The sequence below is a fragment of the Centroberyx gerrardi genome, chromosome 10 (genome assembly GCF_048128805.1).
Source record: "Centroberyx gerrardi isolate f3 chromosome 10, fCenGer3.hap1.cur.20231027, whole genome shotgun sequence".
NCBI classification, from domain to species: Eukaryota; Metazoa; Chordata; class Actinopteri; order Beryciformes; family Berycidae; genus Centroberyx; species Centroberyx gerrardi.
In genome coordinates, this window is record NC_136006.1 from 13316934 (window position 1) to 13333973 (window position 17040).

General features: G+C 40.1%; 1 protein-coding gene across 2 annotated transcripts in view; it reads left to right on the forward strand.

Annotated features, from left to right (window-relative positions):
- Positions 1–17040, forward strand: part of LOC139915827 (sacsin-like) — a 33219-nt gene that overhangs the window by 2354 nt on the left and 13825 nt on the right. The window contains exons 3-8 of one of the 2 annotated variants that reach the window (XM_078285880.1): positions 2215–2302; positions 2754–2865; positions 3043–3189; positions 3295–4726; positions 4969–5057; positions 5193–5247. In XM_078285880.1, the coding sequence (XP_078142006.1) occupies positions 2215–2302; positions 2754–2865; positions 3043–3189; positions 3295–4726; positions 4969–5057; positions 5193–5247 (1923 nt within the window). Of the gene's footprint in view, positions 1–2214; positions 2303–2753; positions 2866–3042; positions 3190–3294; positions 4727–4968; positions 5058–5192; positions 16352–17040 lie in introns of those variants that run through there. The other variant, XM_078285879.1, reaches the window with a different exon arrangement.

Genomic DNA, 17040 nt, shown 5'->3' on the forward strand with positions numbered 1-17040 from the left:
TGTGAAGACAAGAACATAGACATACACATAGAAATATGTTAATTAATACATTCATTGGCTTAATTGATTTGCTTAGCATAACTGTTTATATTTAATAACTCAAGAACAATACCTGATGGAAACTTCATACTTACAACACAGGTTCACCCTAGCGAAGATGATCTGATTAAATTTGTGACACCTTGCTGCATAAATTTGCATATTAATGAGGAACTTGAAACTACTATGACTCCATAATGCTTTAAGATACAGAGTATCATAGTAATACCACCCATGTGTTATGTGAAGACATAAGAAGAATAATGACATACAAATATTTGCTAATTAATGCATACATTTTCTTAATTAATGACTTCATTAACATAACTGGTTATTTTTAATACATTATGGTGATTATGATGGGACATTAGGCAGCTCAAGTGCCTTGTTTTTTGATTTTAAAAAGTTTGAATAGGGTTTCCTAGCGGCTCAGTGGGCAAAGTCGCATCCCATATACTTGTGAAGATCATGGGTTTGAATCTATCTCATGACCTTTGTCAATTGTCATCCCTTTCTCTCTCCCATATTTCCTGTCACTGTTCACTGTATGTTATGTGTCCACCCAATTCCTCCTTTCCAAACCAGGCAGCACCAGGTACCATCAAAGTGGTACCACATTCAGTCTGAATTAGGGTTAGATCGATATATCATTGTGCTGATATATCAGACGGATATTGGCCTTTTTTTAAATTATCGGATATTGGCCAGTCATGTTGTTCACTGCTGATATGATGTGAAAATTCCTTACAGCTATGTAAAAACAGTCTGTAAATCCTGCAATGACATTTTATTTTCTTGGCACATTTTGTTTTTGAATTTAATTGTTCAACTATGTTTTTTGAAAACGAATTTCAACTTATTTCCTGTGGGAAACACTGAACACCTTTTTTTGTTTGCATGAAACTGGACTGTAACGTTACTGCCTGTACCACTGCTTGTGCTAGTGGCTAATTGGCATTGGAAAAATGTATGAAGTGTATTGAAGAAGGGAGTCATGAGGCAGAGGTCTGATGATGATGATCAATTAGACCAAATTTCCTATCACAAGTAGTCACGTTTTTATATCACCACATTGATAATTAAAATTTATCATATGTGCAATTGGCCTCTCTCCATGGCCAATGATGAAAGTAATCAAGTCTAACATTGGGAGGTATTTTTACTTATATTAATCATTTCATCTACTACTCTCACACAGCTTTTAATGAGAGTAGGCCTACATATTTTGAGGGTTAGATTAAGCCATGAAATAATCACACATATACATTACACATATTTCCATTATTTGTTCAATGACATAAACACATAATAAATGTTCGTAGGAGGTACAGAAAAGTGTTTCACTGCTCTCAGATGGTTAGCAGAGGTGATCACAACAATTGACCACAAGATGGTGCTAAGGAGGCAGGTGTCAAATGCTTCATAACATGCATGCATGCATGGTTTTTTGACCCGGTTGCTTCCAGTGTGTCTGCTTTGTTCTGCCCATCCCTAACTACAACTAACAAACTCAGACATTAACTTAAATCATTCAAACATTTCCACTGCCTCACAGCAATCTGTTAACCTACTAAGTCAGAATGACTTATATACCTTCCTTGGCTCTACTTTAATTGGACTAAACCATTAACACAGGTAAACACGGTAGGCTATGTGATGGGAGGTATTGTAAGCATTCCTAATATGATTGGAGAATATTTTGAACACTACTATTATATCTGTTGACTATTCTAAAGTAAAGCACTTAACACATAGTCACCCTTCAATGTGGGCAATTTAGCTGCCACATCACTATAGACTTAACAATTCTACCTCCCTCCCTCATTAACCTAGTAGGACCCAAGCCGCTCCTAAAATACTATAAAATACAGTAATACACTATTAGGACCTGCTAATATTAGGAAAGTAGGGTCAGGTGAAAAGGTAGGGGAGAAACCTTTTGACTTGGGCAAATTTAAAGATTTTAAACATTGGCACAAAATATCGGCTATAACTACTTTAGTGTAAAAATACAGTATCAGTGTCAGCCTTCAAAAACCTATACTTGTCGGTCGAACCCTATCCTGAACCCCTGATCAGTTCTACCTCCCTGATTGCTTCAGTATGACATGCTCTGTATTGTTTTGAATTTTGACTCAAGTTTCTAATACACTGTAATCCTGCTGCTCTGTCTAGGTCTTCTTTCGGGGCAACAGCACCACCATTCATTGACTACCTGAAAGATGTTCTACGCCGATATCCGGATGGTGGACAAATTTTGAAGGTGGGTACAATACACGTTTACAACACTGGTTGCATATTAAAGTTCTTTTTCCTCAATGGAAATATAATAATTACTTAAAATAGCATTTCCATATTTTCAAAATGACTAAGTAATACATGTTGCACTAACAACATTATGCTGTGCTTTTAGGCCATGTTCATATGTACCTACATTTTGAAAGTTCACTTCTTTTAATATGTCCAGCATTGCTACTTAATTTGTGTTAATTCTGCTTAAATTTATTTTCAATCTTCATTTAGTGTTACTTAGCACATTATTTGAATTTAAGAGTTTATGCCATTTTGGCTCAAACAATAGCCATATGTTGGAACACTGAATATTCTGTTACCCAATGTCAAGTAGTGTAGCCCAAATTTAGTGCAAAGGAATGGGGAAGTATTATCTTTGTCTGCTAATGGTTCATCATTTCATTCATTCATTGTTTGAACAGGAGCTGATCCAAAATGCAGATGATGCTGAAGCCACAAAAGTTATTTTCATCCATGATGAGAGAAGTTATGGGACTGAGAGCCTTTGGACTGGTGAACTGGGAAAATACCAAGGTATGTATGGTTTTCAGAGAATAGCAATGTTATGGCTATGGATAGTCATCAGTTTCAAAATAAATCATTCATACATGTTATATTTTGACAGCTATACATTAATAAAAAATAAATGGTTGTATAAACCTAATGTCATAAGAACCATATCATTTAGCACTAATTGTTTTATTTTTGAAGGTCCTGCTCTCTATGCCTACAACAATGCTATGTTCACTGATGATGACTGGAAAGGCATTCAGGCTACAGGGAGGAGTGTCAAGCGCAATGACCCAAACAAAGTTGGGAGGTTTGGGATCGGCTTCAACTCTGTTTACCACATAACAGGTGAAACCATGCACGCTTAATATACACACATTCCTAATAGTCCCACTTTAATTTCATCTTTATAGGTCCCAGTATTCCATTAACTGGACAATATCTATTTCACAGATGTGCCATCTATATTCAGTTCAGGGCACCTTGGCGTGCTAGACCCCCAAGAGAAGCTATTTGGAAAAGGAGATGGAGGCTTTCAGTGGTCTTTGGCTGATACAGAGGACCAGGAAACTTTGATGACCTTGCATGATCAATTCCAACCGTTTCAAGATATAGTTGCGCTTGTAAGCGAACAGACATGGTCAAAAGTCATCACAGAGGATCAAAACTTTGGTGGGACGCTTTTCAGATTTCCCTTGCGCAATGAGGCGTCAGACATTTCAGATAATTTGTATGACTCTGATAAAGTTGTTCAGCTTTTTGACAGCTTCATTGCAGATGCAGACTTGAGCCTCCTGTTCCTGAAAAATGTGGCCTCTGTGTCCTTGATACATATCAACACAGACAACTCTGTCAACGTCAGACTTGAAGTGACATGCACACGCTCCACAGATGTTTTGGAGTCAGGAGATGAGTCAACCATTGAGGGCGCAACAAGCTTCAAATTCATTACCATCTCCTCAGAAGATCACAAAGAAACAGAGAAGTGGCTCGTGACAACATGCTGCATGAAAGAGGGAAACATAGAAAAACTGGATTCACTTGCAAAGAAGTTATGCTTTCTCCCTCAAGTTGCCTTGGCATTCCCATGTGGTGAGAAGAGAGACTGCACTGACAGTAGATTGAGCTGCTTTCTCCCCCTCCCAAACAATGAATCCAACAAGACTGGACTCCCAGTTTATGTCAATGCATGCTTTGGCCTCACAGACAACAGAAGACACATCAAGTGGCAGGAGGAAGACCAGAAATATGACGAAGGTGCCTTGTGGAATGAATTGCTGATAAAAGAGGTCCTCCCACTGGCTTACCTCAGGATCCTTCAAGATGCTATCAAACTATGCAAAGACTCTGCACTCCCTGTCTCCTCTGTGTATGATCTTTGGCCAGATATCACCCAGGTGCAACACAAAGACAAATGGCATGCAGTTGCATTGGATGTCCTTCATCACTTATTTGGACAGAATGTTGCTGTCCTCTCTCTTGCCACAGATGAAAGAAAGTTTGTCACTCCATCAGAAGCTGTGCTCCCCTGTAAAGATTTGACAAGCCCTGATATATTGGCCGCCATAAAAAGGACTTTGGTTTTGTGTGGAGAAAACCTTGTCACTTTATCAGATTGTATTGCAAGAGCTATAGAGGAGGCCTATCCACACCTCAACACCCTTAGACATGTGACTCCAACTTTCCTGAGGGAAGTTCTCTGCAGAATTGGCTTGCATAGCATTTCTGAAGAGGACAAACTCTCTCTTTTGGAGTACATTTTGAGTGATGGAAAATACAGAGAACTCCAGGGTCTTCAACTGCTTCCACTCAGTGATGGCACTTTCAGATCTTTCACAGATCAAGAGGAGGACATTGCTTTCATTGATAGCAATGAATTTCCAAGGTAGGTTTTTAATCATTAGGTTTATTCTACAAATATGGAAAATAACTTATGTGGCTAGAGTATAGTGTACAATGCTATGCTGTTAAATTCTAAAATATATAAACTATTTTCTGGGCAATTTTGACATTTACGTATTTATGTAAATTTTACTTACATAGGTAATATACAGTAAATTTTATATACAGTACATTTTCATCATTTTTCACTTGAATAATGAACAAACTTATCCTCTCTCTATGCAGAGTTCTGCTGCCAGGTTGCAAAGACCTCTTCATTCCAGATAATCTCAGTTCACCCTGCAGAACCCACCTGAAAGAACTGGCCACAAAAAGTAAGTGTCATTTTTGGGAATACAATAATGTGTCTGTCATCTGCACACATTTGCACATCTATCAACCACATGCTTTCATATCATGTTTTTGTTTTGTTTCTTTGTTTTTGTTTTTTTCAAATATCCATTTTCCAGATTTATTCAAGGTCCTCAACATCGATGCAGATCAGGTGGCTGAATATGCAAAGAGGTATTTGCCAGAGGGTTGGGAACAGACAAACATAATGCATGTTACCTGGGAGATTGGCAGCAGCCAGCATCCACCCTTAGAGTGGCTCCAAGAATTCTGGAAATTTCTCAACACTCACTTCAGAGAGTTAAGTCATTTCATTGGCATGCCATTAATACCCATCAAGTCCCTAGAGGATGTCAATCATCCTGTAATACTAGCAAGACTTCAACAGAAATCAACTCTCATTTTTCAGAAAAGCAAACAGGCTAGCTTGCCAGATCAAATTGCTCAATTACTGAAAAAAGTTGGTGGCACAGTTGTGAGAGGAGATGAGTGGCTTAAGCATGAAGACCTGGACTCATATGTGCTGAGCCCATCCCCGAGGAGTGTCGTCAAAGTGTTTGTGAACCTAGATTCTCAGCAAGTCATCAGAGAAATCAAGACTGCCTCTTACAGCGAAAGAGAAGAACTTAAAGATTATCTCTCTAGTCTGGATTCTCTCTCAGTCAGTGAGAAAGACGTACTCTCAAAATTGCCTCTGTTCCAAACCATGGAAGGATCATGTGTTGCAGCTCAATCAAAACAGGCTGTACTGTTAGGTTCTGGTCTAACAATACCAACAGAACTCCCCATGCCTGATTCAGTTGTACAGTGTGCTACTGAGGCTGACCGCAGACTGTTACATCTGCTCAACATTAATCTCTTGGATACACCTCAAGCAGCCAATCTCCTAATTGATTGTATTGAGAGGGGTAATGTTAGGAAAGAGGACACAGAGAAAATCATGACTTGGATTTTACAGCATGGCAATATCCTTTTCTCTCAAAATCACATCTTGAAAAGCAGATGTCAGGACTTGAATTTCATTGAAGTGAATGGACAGCTGAAAAAGACCTCAAGCTTCTTTGATCCAAGAATTGAAACTTTCAAAGTCCTTTTTGAGTCAGATTTCTTTCCCCCACCTAAATACACTCAGACGCCACAGATGCTGGAGAGCCTAGCAGATCTTGGATTGCTAAATAAAGAAAAGGATGTGTCACCAAGCCATTTGTTGCACGCTGCCACACTGATTGAGAAATCGCATGTGCACTCTCAAAAGGAGGCTGTCAAAAGATATCAAGTGCTTTTAAGAATGCTGGATGCCAATGATTTGCTGTCCAAATTTTCTGAACAACAGCTTGATAGCCTCTTAAAGCTGAAATGGGTCCCATGTGTTAAACCCGGAGATAAGAAAAAACAATGCAAGTGTTTCTTCTGCCCACGTGAAATAAGGCATTCTGAATATGAGGACATTGTTGGGCATGTAATGCCTCTGGTTCGAGAGATCAGTGAGAGAGTTAGCAGCAAACTTGGTCTCAGACGCTTACCCCCTCCTGAAAAAGTGATAGAGAATTTGTCAGTCTTGACATCAATGGCACAGACAATGGATGATCCTGATACAAATGTGGATTTCAAGAGGAAGTTACATAGGATTTACAAACACATGCAAGATCATATTTCCACATTCACAACAGTGATGAAGAAGGACACATGTTGGCTGTGGAACCACAACCAGTTTGTCTCTCCTCAGGATCTGGTTCTAGACTACCCACCTAATCTAGATCTGAGCTCTTACATTGGGAAGGTGCCAAAAGAATTTCTACCATACAAGAAGTTGCTCGGGGAGTTTGGACTGAGGATATTGCTTTCAGATGAAGAAATAATTGGCACACTTCATTGTATCAAGCAAACCATTGAAACAAGGCAACAGCCATTTGCAAGTTCCTCTGAGGTGAAAGTGTCAATAGAAATTCTTAACTGGATGTGGAGAGAGAAGAAGACCGTTAGCGATGATATCCCTGTGCCGGTCCTCACAGAGAGTGAACAGTGTAGCCTTAAACCACTGTCAACAACAGTCTTCTGTGACATAAGCAAAAAAGGTTTGGAGGAACTTAAGTATGATCAGAAAGAAATTCAAGTCATCCATGATGAAATACCAAAAGCAACAGCTGAGTGGCTGAACATCCCACTCCTCAGCACCCGCATCCTCAGTCCAGAGTTAGTGGGAATAGAACAATGTGGGCAATCTGAACCAATAACAATGAGGATTAAAAACATTCTCAAGGAGTATGATGAAGAAAACGACATCTTCAAAGAGCTCATTCAAAATGCTGAAGATGCCAGGGCAGAAGCTTGTAAATTCTTGCTGGATTTTAGAGTGCACAAAGACCCTCCTGAAAGTCTAATTGACCCTGGCATGGCCCTTTGTCAGGGACCCTGCCTTTGGGCATTCAATAATGAGCAGTTCACAGAGGATGATTGGGCAAATATTGTCAGGGTAGGATCTGCCTCAAAGGAAAACAAGGTGGAGAAAATTGGAAAGTTTGGACTTGGATTCAACACTGTGTATCACGTGACAGATGTTCCCTCCATCCTTAGTGGCAACAGTCTTCTCATACTTGATCCAAATGTAACTCACCTGAAGAAGCACATCAAAGCCAAAACAAATCCTGGAATCAAGCTGGACCTCTCTCAACAGCGACTTTTTCATTGGTTTCCCGGTCAATTTGGACCATATGAACACATTTTCAATTGTAATTTCACCAGACAAAGTCCTCCTAAACCCTATCCAGGCACTCTGATCAAACTACCTTTCCGAACACAAGAAGAGTCTGTCAAGTCAGAAATCAGCACAAAGGTGTATGACAGACACAATATTATCACTTTCCAACAGCACTTTACTAACAATTCACAAACTCACCTGCTGTTTCTGAAGAACATCAATGCACTATCTCTACAAAATATCACAGACGATGCTTCAACTCCTCCAAGAGATGACCATATAAAAAATGTCCTCACTGTCTCCAAAACTGTTGTGAGTACAATGAAGATTCCAGATGAAACCTGTGTAAAGCAACGTCAAGCTGAAAAAAGACTGATAAATCTTGATGAAAAATGCAAAGACGTCATTGACTGCTCCACAGTCAGCATTGTCAAAATAACCAGTCAACAATGTGGTGGATCCGATGTCCAGTCCTGGCTCCTCTACAATTGCTTTGGGACACAACAGTCCTTACAAATGGCCGTTGAAGAAAATAAGCAAGCCAAATTCTCTTTGCCTATTGGGGGGATTGCTGTGCCTTTGCAAAATGATCCAGAAACCAGGAAATGGGTCACATCACAAACAGACCTTGTTGGACAGGCATTTTGCTTCCTTCCCCTTTCCATTCCCACAGGTCTCCCAGTCAATGTAAATGGAGCATTTGCTGTGACGAGCAATCGGAAAGGTCTGTGGGAGAGTGGAGCGAAACATGACTGGAACAAAGCTCTTCTTCAGGATCCTGCAACCACAGCATATATTACTGTACTCTTGGTATTAAAGAATATGTCTGACAACCAGCAACTGGAAAGTTACTGTTACCACACCTTTTGGCCTGATCGGGAGAAAGTGAGCGAGACTTTCAAGCCTTTGGTTGATGCTTTTTACTCTGCCATTGCCCAGCACTCCAATGCCCCAGAGCTCTTTAGTGATGGCAAACATTGGTGCTCAATGAACAAGGCCATATTCTTACATCAAAGCATTGAAGAGGATAAAAATGTCAGTGCACTTGCAATGCAGGTTTGTCAAAAACATGCAAAAGCATCCAACCATTTTGTTCCTCTTCCACTGTGGTTGAGAAATAGCTTCAAACAGGCTGGCTTGGAAGAGGTTTTACAGAGCAGAACATGGAACTGGGAGAAATTCTACCAAGAAGTAGTATTTGGCAACCTGGCTACCATGGACCCTACGAGTAGAGATGCTCTTGTGCTGCATGCTATTGACCTCAATATCAGTGAAATTGACAATCTGCTGCTAAGCTATCCATGCATCCCCACACAGGGTGGACAGCTCCAGTACATCAAGAAACTTGTGAATCCATCAGGGAAAGTGGCCTGTCTATTTGAACAGGAAGAGGGACGCTTGCTTGGGGGAACCAAAAATGACTTTTGTTCCCCCAAAAGGATTCACCGTTTGCTGGAACTTGGAATGCTGAATGACCATCTACCATTGGAAGACATCACAGAGAGAGCAGGCACAATCACCAACATTTGGTGCACTGACAAAGGGACAGCATATAAACATTTGAAGTGCATCCTTGAACTTCTGAAGAGTCCCCTACATGATCAAGACTCTCATTGTTGGGATTCACTAAGGCAGACTGCATTTATTCCAGCATTTTCCCCAGGCATTAAAAAGGTGGATGGAATGGTGAAACTTTGGAGGCCCACTGATGTTTTTAGTGACAAATGTTGCCTTCTTGTAAATATGACACAGCCTGTGATTGATCATTCCAATCTGAAAATACACAATGCTGATCCAGTCCTACAAATCTTGGGAGTTTGTGAAAGTCCAAGGCCTGAGACCGTGCTTCAGCAGCTGCAAGAAGTTTGTAGGCAGTCTCAGTCCTGCAACAAAACCATGCTTCAAAAAACAGCCAATGAATGCTACAGGTTTCTGGATCAATGGCTCTATGATTCAGGGGATTCCACGTTAATTTCAGAGAGGGCAAATTCATTCCCATTCATTCTTGTTGGTGACGATTTTGTACACGTAAAGTTTGTGGCAGAAAATGAGGAATTTGAAGCAAAACCATATCTCCATGTACTTCCAACTGCCTTCACTAGTTTCAAGAAGCTCTGGGAATGTGTGGGTGTTGAAAGAAAATTCACAATCAATCAGTTTCTAACTGTGCTCCAGAAATTGCACACTCTCCATGGAAACAACCCCCTTCCAAAGGCTGATCTCACAATTTGCCTTACAATTTTATCCAGAGGCTTGTATGAGGCCAAAGAGAAAAAAACATGTGGCTGTCTTATACCCAATGAACATGGTGTTTTACAACCCGCAAACAATCTGTATTTCAACGACAGTCCATGGATGCCAGTCACTAAAGGGGTCACTTTATGCCATGAGAATATCCCACGTGTTATGGCTCGCTATTTTGGAATCAAGACAACCAGACATCAAACTCTGCAAAATCATTTAGTTGAGAACGTCTCACCATTTGCCTTTCAGTTTGAACAACGAGAGCAACTGACTGTCCGAATTAAAAACATCATTTCGGCCTATCCCTCAAAGAAGGATATCCTTAAGGAGCTTATCCAAAATGCTGACGATGCAGAGGCAACAGAAATTCACTTTGTTTGGGACAAACGACAGCATGGCACACAAAAAACATTTGGGAAGAAATGGAACCAACTGCAGGGTCCGGCACTATGTGTATACAACAACAAGGTCTTTTCTGATGCAGATCTGACAGGCATTCAGCAGCTGGGAGAAGGTGGAAAGCACAACTCTCCAGGGAAAACAGGAAAATACGGAGTTGGATTCAACTCTGTTTACCATCTGACTGACTGCCCTTCAATCTTGACTGGAGATAAATTACTCTGCATTTCAGACCCCAACCAAAAATACATTGAAAGTTATTCGGACAAACCATCAGCTGGCTGTGGCTATAAGTTAGCTAAAGTTTTTAAGGAGATGTACAATGATGTCTACAAATCATTTCTTCCAGATGAATTTCCTCTTAAAGAGGGCACCATGTTCAGATTACCTCTAAGGATGGGTACCATGGCAAACAACTCCAAAATATCAGACCAGGGAGTCACTGACCGTGACATGAAAGAATTGTGCTCAGCCCTGCTTGAAGACCCTGAAGGATTGATTCTGTTCCTGAAAAACATCGGCAAAATAGAATTCCATGAAATTGATGCACACTCGAGGGAACTCAAAACAATCTTTATGGTTGAAAAAAGTCTCCTAAAGAGAAACAGTGATAAAAAAGTTGCTTTTGTAAAGCATCTACAAAGTGCACTTCAGTCTGACAAACCAATAATACCACACAAGGCCATTTACGAAATCAAGATTTCAACATCTAAAAGACAAAGTAAATGGATCATGGCAGAACAGTTTGGCTCATACAAGAGCAGTGGCGGAAGAGAAAATAAACCATCAGACAAGCTCCCCCAAGCAGCACTAGCTGCGTATGTGAGTGGTAAGCCACCCAGAATGGAGGATTTCAAAGGAGGAGTCTTTTGCTCACTTCCTTTACCAGGGAAAACTGGACTTCCAATACATGTTAATGGAAACTTTGAGGTAGATTCATCCAGGAGAAGCCTTTGGAAAGAAGATGGTCCAAATTTGAAAGCTAATTGGAATGAATCTTTGAAACAGAACATCATAGCTCCACTGTATGCAGACCTCCTTCATTACATCTGCTGTAATGCTGCAAAAAAGGAAGTCCATTCTGTGCATGTTGATTCATGTCTCAGTAGCTCCTACTTGTCCTTGTTCCCCACTGTATCCAGATATATTGCTCAGGATTGGCATGAAATGATACATGAGGTATACAGATCAATAAATGACAGAGCCCTTAACGTGATTCCAGTGTTGAAGAGCTCAACACGGAAAATTGCACATCAGTCAATTAAGGAGTGGTCCTTTGACTTGTGTAATGTCAGAGAGACAGAATCAACTAATGCACCTCACTTGACAGACCCAACGTGTAGAGATATGAATCCCATTTTGGAAGATCTTGGAATGAGATTAGTTCCCTTTTCCGGAAAAATGGCTGAAATTTGGACTAGTTTCAAATCTGCTGGAATTGAAGTGAAATCTGTCAGTCCTTCAACTGTGCGGAATTTCCTGAGAGAAAAACCACTCAATGGCTCAACCCAAAATGAGATGGATTTACCCTTACCTATATCCGCCACTCTGATCAGAGATGAAACAAGCTGTTCAAAGCTCTTGACTTTCTGCTTGAAAGATGTCAGCAAGGACAATTCCAGTTTAATCAATGGGCTTCCACTTCTTCTCACAAGAGATAAAGTTTTGAGAGTGTTTGATTCTAACCATCCCAGGCTGATGTCAAGATATGATAGTCTGTTCTCTGGCTATGAGGAGGATTTTGCAGATTTTAAGACCAACGAAGACCACATGGGCGTTCTAGAAGATGGCAACTTTGTCAACAATTTGACAATTCCCAATGCAGTGAAGTATTTGAAACCTTTACTTCAGCATCTTCTACAAGACTGTGAAGTTGATCAACACAGTAGTCTTCATGTCCCAAACGAGACAATACAGAAGTGGCTGAAAGAACTTTGGAAGTTCTTCACAAGTCAAGTCAAACCAGCAATGTCCCCCAGTAGAGGTGATATCCAAAGTATTACATTAAGTACTGTGAAGGAGCTCTTCTATGACTGTTGTATCTTACCTGTTGTGTGCCCGAGGTTAAACAACAAGCGCTTTCTCCAAAATATGAAGGACATGCCAAGTGTGATCTACTTCAGCTCAGAGGAGGACATGTCAAGCATTCTCTTTAAACTTGGTTGTATGAAGCTTGACACGTCCTTCTTCAGAGAGATAGTGTCAAGCTTACAGCTACATTCACTTTTTCACCCTGACCTTATGAATACAAGGGATAAAACCTCTGTGTTGGACCAAGTCTACAAAATTGATCACTCAGAGTTTTGCCAACTTTCCAATGATGAAATGAAAGAACTTCAATGCTTTCTACAGTCTGGAGTCTCCACATCCAAAGACAGACAAGAGTATCAGAGAAAGCTCAAATCCTTACCATTATTTGAAACAATACAAGGTGAGCGAGTGAGGATTGATGGACCCAAAGAGGTATTTATCCTCAACATGAGCGCAAACTCAATGACAAGATTTCCAGATTTGTTCACGCTGCATGACAGCAACAGCATTTTTCTCAAACACAGTCTTGAGAACAAGAGTCTGTCAGACAACTTGAACATCACAATCCTAACTGATTTGGAATATTTCCTCAGATTCATTCTGCCTGTCCTACACAAACTCACAGAGAGACAGATTCTTCACTGCATCAAAATGTTACTGTCATTACAACATCATTGCAATTATCATCAGTCTCAGGACAAAATAATCTCCTCAATGAAGGCTGTGAAATTGATTCGCAGTGCTCAAGGGAAGTTAGAGATGGCATCATACTACTTTGATGAGAGTGTAGAGTTATACAAGATAATGTTGCCTCAAGAAAAATTTGTGCCTCAGAGATTTTGGGATGAGTTGTGTGACCACACAAGTATGTTGATACAAGCAAAAGAGTTGCTCAAAGCACTTGGAATGAAGCATGTTGTGTCAAAGGAGGAGATAATAGGTTTTGCATATCTATTAGAATCAGAGGCAAAAGGAAATTGTGGACTTAAAGAGTTGAAACAGAAATCATCAAAACTTTTGAGAACAGCCCTGGCAATAGAGAGTGATGACAAAAAGAAAGGGCAAAAGTTGCTGGAGAGTATAGCTGACATCAAGTTCATTTTCCCTGTGGAGATTCGAAAAGAATTGTGTAGCTATCACCATCCATTTGCCAATGAGAGGACTGCTGTTACAATCAGAGGATCTTTGATTGAAAGTGATCCTAAGCATCAAGACCTGATTTGGACCTCAATGCCAATAATAGGTTTACCAGTTTATCGATCACAGAAGCACCTGCAAATAATGAAAAATGCAGGAGCTCTTGAACAACCACCTCCACAGTGTGTAACCAGAAACATGAGCAACATCTGTCAGTTACCTTGTGAAACTGATGAGTTAATCAAAACCCGTGCTGATGTGTTTCGGCGTTCTTATGCCTACCTACAAACAAACAAGTTTGAAAGCCATCCATTGACCGGCCTCCCTGTTGTGTTGGTTGAAAAAGACACAAAACTTGTGATGGCTGATGAGACATCTCTTGGACTCCCCTATGATCTGGAATTCAGGCCCTATTTGTACAAAATTCCTCCAAAGGATGTCATGTACGCAGACTTCTTCAAGAAAATTGGTGTTAAGGAGGAGCCTATTGCAGTGCAGTATTGCAATGTACTTGCAGCAATTTATGCTGACTCCTGTGATAAATTAACACTTAACCCAAACCAACAGAAAACTGTCATGCGTGCTGTTGAGCAGTTGTTTCAATTAATCAAAACTCAGGAAAACCAGTCACCTATTGAACTTGGAAAGACTTTGTATCTTCCTTCAACAGATGGTAGATTATACCCATCAAACACACTCTATTTCAATGACGCAGTGTTTGAGACAAGAAGGTTAGAAGGAGCATTGGAGAATAAATTCCTGCTACTTGAGAAACTCAGTGCATGTCATTTGGGCAATGATATTTATGAGCATCATCGACTGCTGCAATTGCTGCCTCAGAATATTCGGCCCAAAATGCTGTCTCAGTCGACTGGAGAGAATGTGGTGGAATCACACATTCAGCTTTGTGAGTATGGAACTGACTGTGAGTTTAGTGGATGGTTTGACAAACATCTCTCCTCAATAGCCTTTAGACACGGACTTATCTGTCTTATCAGAGAGCAGTCAGAGGGCAAAGTAACAGAAGAAGATGCAGCTGACATGTGCCAGCAGACGTTTGGCAGTATTCAGATTGTCTGCTGCAAGAACCTTGAAACAGAGCTTTGGCTTGATCAACAGCCACTTCACAATACTGCTGCTGAAACTGAGGTCTATGTCAAACAGGGGCAACAAGGTTGCATCTTTTATTTAAAACACAGTGATGACAACATGTCTCTTAAAGTGATAAATGAAGTCAACATGACCCTGACAAAAGAGATTAATGCTCTTTTAGGAAACAAAATTGCCTCAAATCACCTTCCAGTCCTTGGACAACTTCTTATGTGTGACAGTCTACAAGAAGTTCAAAAAACACTGGCAAAGAATGGAATCCATGACAGTGCTGAAACCAAGAACTTCCTTCTCAATCCACCAGTCCCTGGGACACCTATCCCTGAGGAATGGCATGACTCCCTAGATATGAACATCCTCAATAACTTTGAAGAGGGGGAATATGTTTGCTATTCTACTAATGAGGAGTACATTTATGCAGTTATTGTTGAACAGCTGCCTGGGTCTTCTGGACTATACTCATGCAAATACAAAATACAGATTGGGAAAGATGAACCAGTTGAAGTCAGTTCTCTTGACCTATATCAGTTTAGACGAGAAAAGAAGCTGAAACAAAAAAACAAGACTTGCACATCTGCTGAAGTTACTTGCATGAAGCTGGAACCACTAGTGGGCGCTGTGCCACATACTTCACAAACATCATCTACAAGTTCCTCATCAACAAGACCCCCACCAGCATCTCTTGAAGAAGCCAAAAGGGAAATTGACAAATGTTTGGCAGAGATCTGGACTCTTCCTGAGGAGGAGAGGCAAAAGGCCATCAAGCGACTGTACCTTAGATGGCACCCTGACAAAAACCCAGACTGCCAACAGCTTGCAACTGAGGCATTCAAGTACTTGCAAAATCGAATTGATGAGCTTATGAAAGGCAAAACTGCCGACTCTTCTTATCCAAGGGGAAACACAAATTTCAGACACTTCTATGAACAGTGGAATCAAGAGGCCAATCGCCACAGACGTGGTCGAGAGAGTTTTGCTAGAGGCTACCATTCCTATGATTATAACTTTTGGACACATTATGAAAATGTCCCAAGGCCAGACAGAGAGGAGGCCCAGCGCTGGTGTAGACAGGCTCGCTGTGATCTCACTGCAGCTTCCAAAGACACCGGTGGGGGGAGCACAGAATGGTGTCTGTTCAAGGTTCATCAAGCAGTGGAAAAGTCTCTCATAGCTGCAGAGTACAAAAGAAATGGACGACACCCCAACAACTGCTCCATCTCACTCATTGCTGCACGAGTTTCATGCTACAACCCTCAGTTGAGCATTTTGCCTCAAACTGTGGAAAATCTAAAGACGCTGGGAGTGGATGCCAAAAAGACGCAGTATCCCAACTGTCACCCACGTCCCCACATTCCAAATGGACAGTTCAGGTCAGAGAACGAAAAGCGAGCGCTGGATATGGCATCAGAGCTTCTCAGCAGAGTAGAGGCATATGTAAATTAAAGATTCTAGATTAAAAATGGACATTTAGCGTTGGATGAGTCAATATAAGATTTGTGTCCTGTCAAAAATGCTGTGAGCGATATTGTGATATGAAACAGTTAAACAAAATGACCCAGTCATTAACTAAAAGGACCAACATCAGTCTATGACTTTGCTATGAAAATGCAAATGATATGAAAGAATTCCATGCAATTTTGTTACCCTCATTCATTTTATTTTTTTATGATTTTTTTTGTTTTTTATTGTAATTTTCACTTTTTTATGATTTAAATTGTTTTGAATTTTTACCTTTTTATGCTTTACATTTTATCGGAATCTTCACTTTTTTATGATTTACATTTTATTGGAATTATCACTTTTTTATGATTTATATTTTATTGGAATTTTCACCTTTTATTTGTTATATTTTATTGGAATTTTCACTTTTATATGATTTATATTTTATTGAGATTTTCATCATTTATTTTTTAAAATTGAGACTTATTTTGTTATTTGAGATGAAAGCAATGGAATTTAATAAAGGGGGGGTTTCTTATAACCATGTGCTTCTCATTTTCGCAACAGTGATATCAAGATAGGATTTTCTTTTTCCTGTTGTATAGTGATGCCATGGTAAGAGGTGAGAGTGGGCAGGGTCAAAAGAAGGATTACTACAAATACTGAGTTGCACCGTCGAAAATATGACTTGCTCTATCATTCTCCTGTTGTAGTAATGCAGAATATATTTTGAAGACTTTAGTATTTTAGTAACCTCTTAGCATGAATGCGGTAAAGAATACTGAGAATAATGAGGCCATGAATAATGTTTGTGTATGATGCATTGCTCACTAATACTTTAATTGTACACTGATAATAATGTACAGTATCACCTGAGGGCTGTTTAAGACAACACACTGAAACTCTGA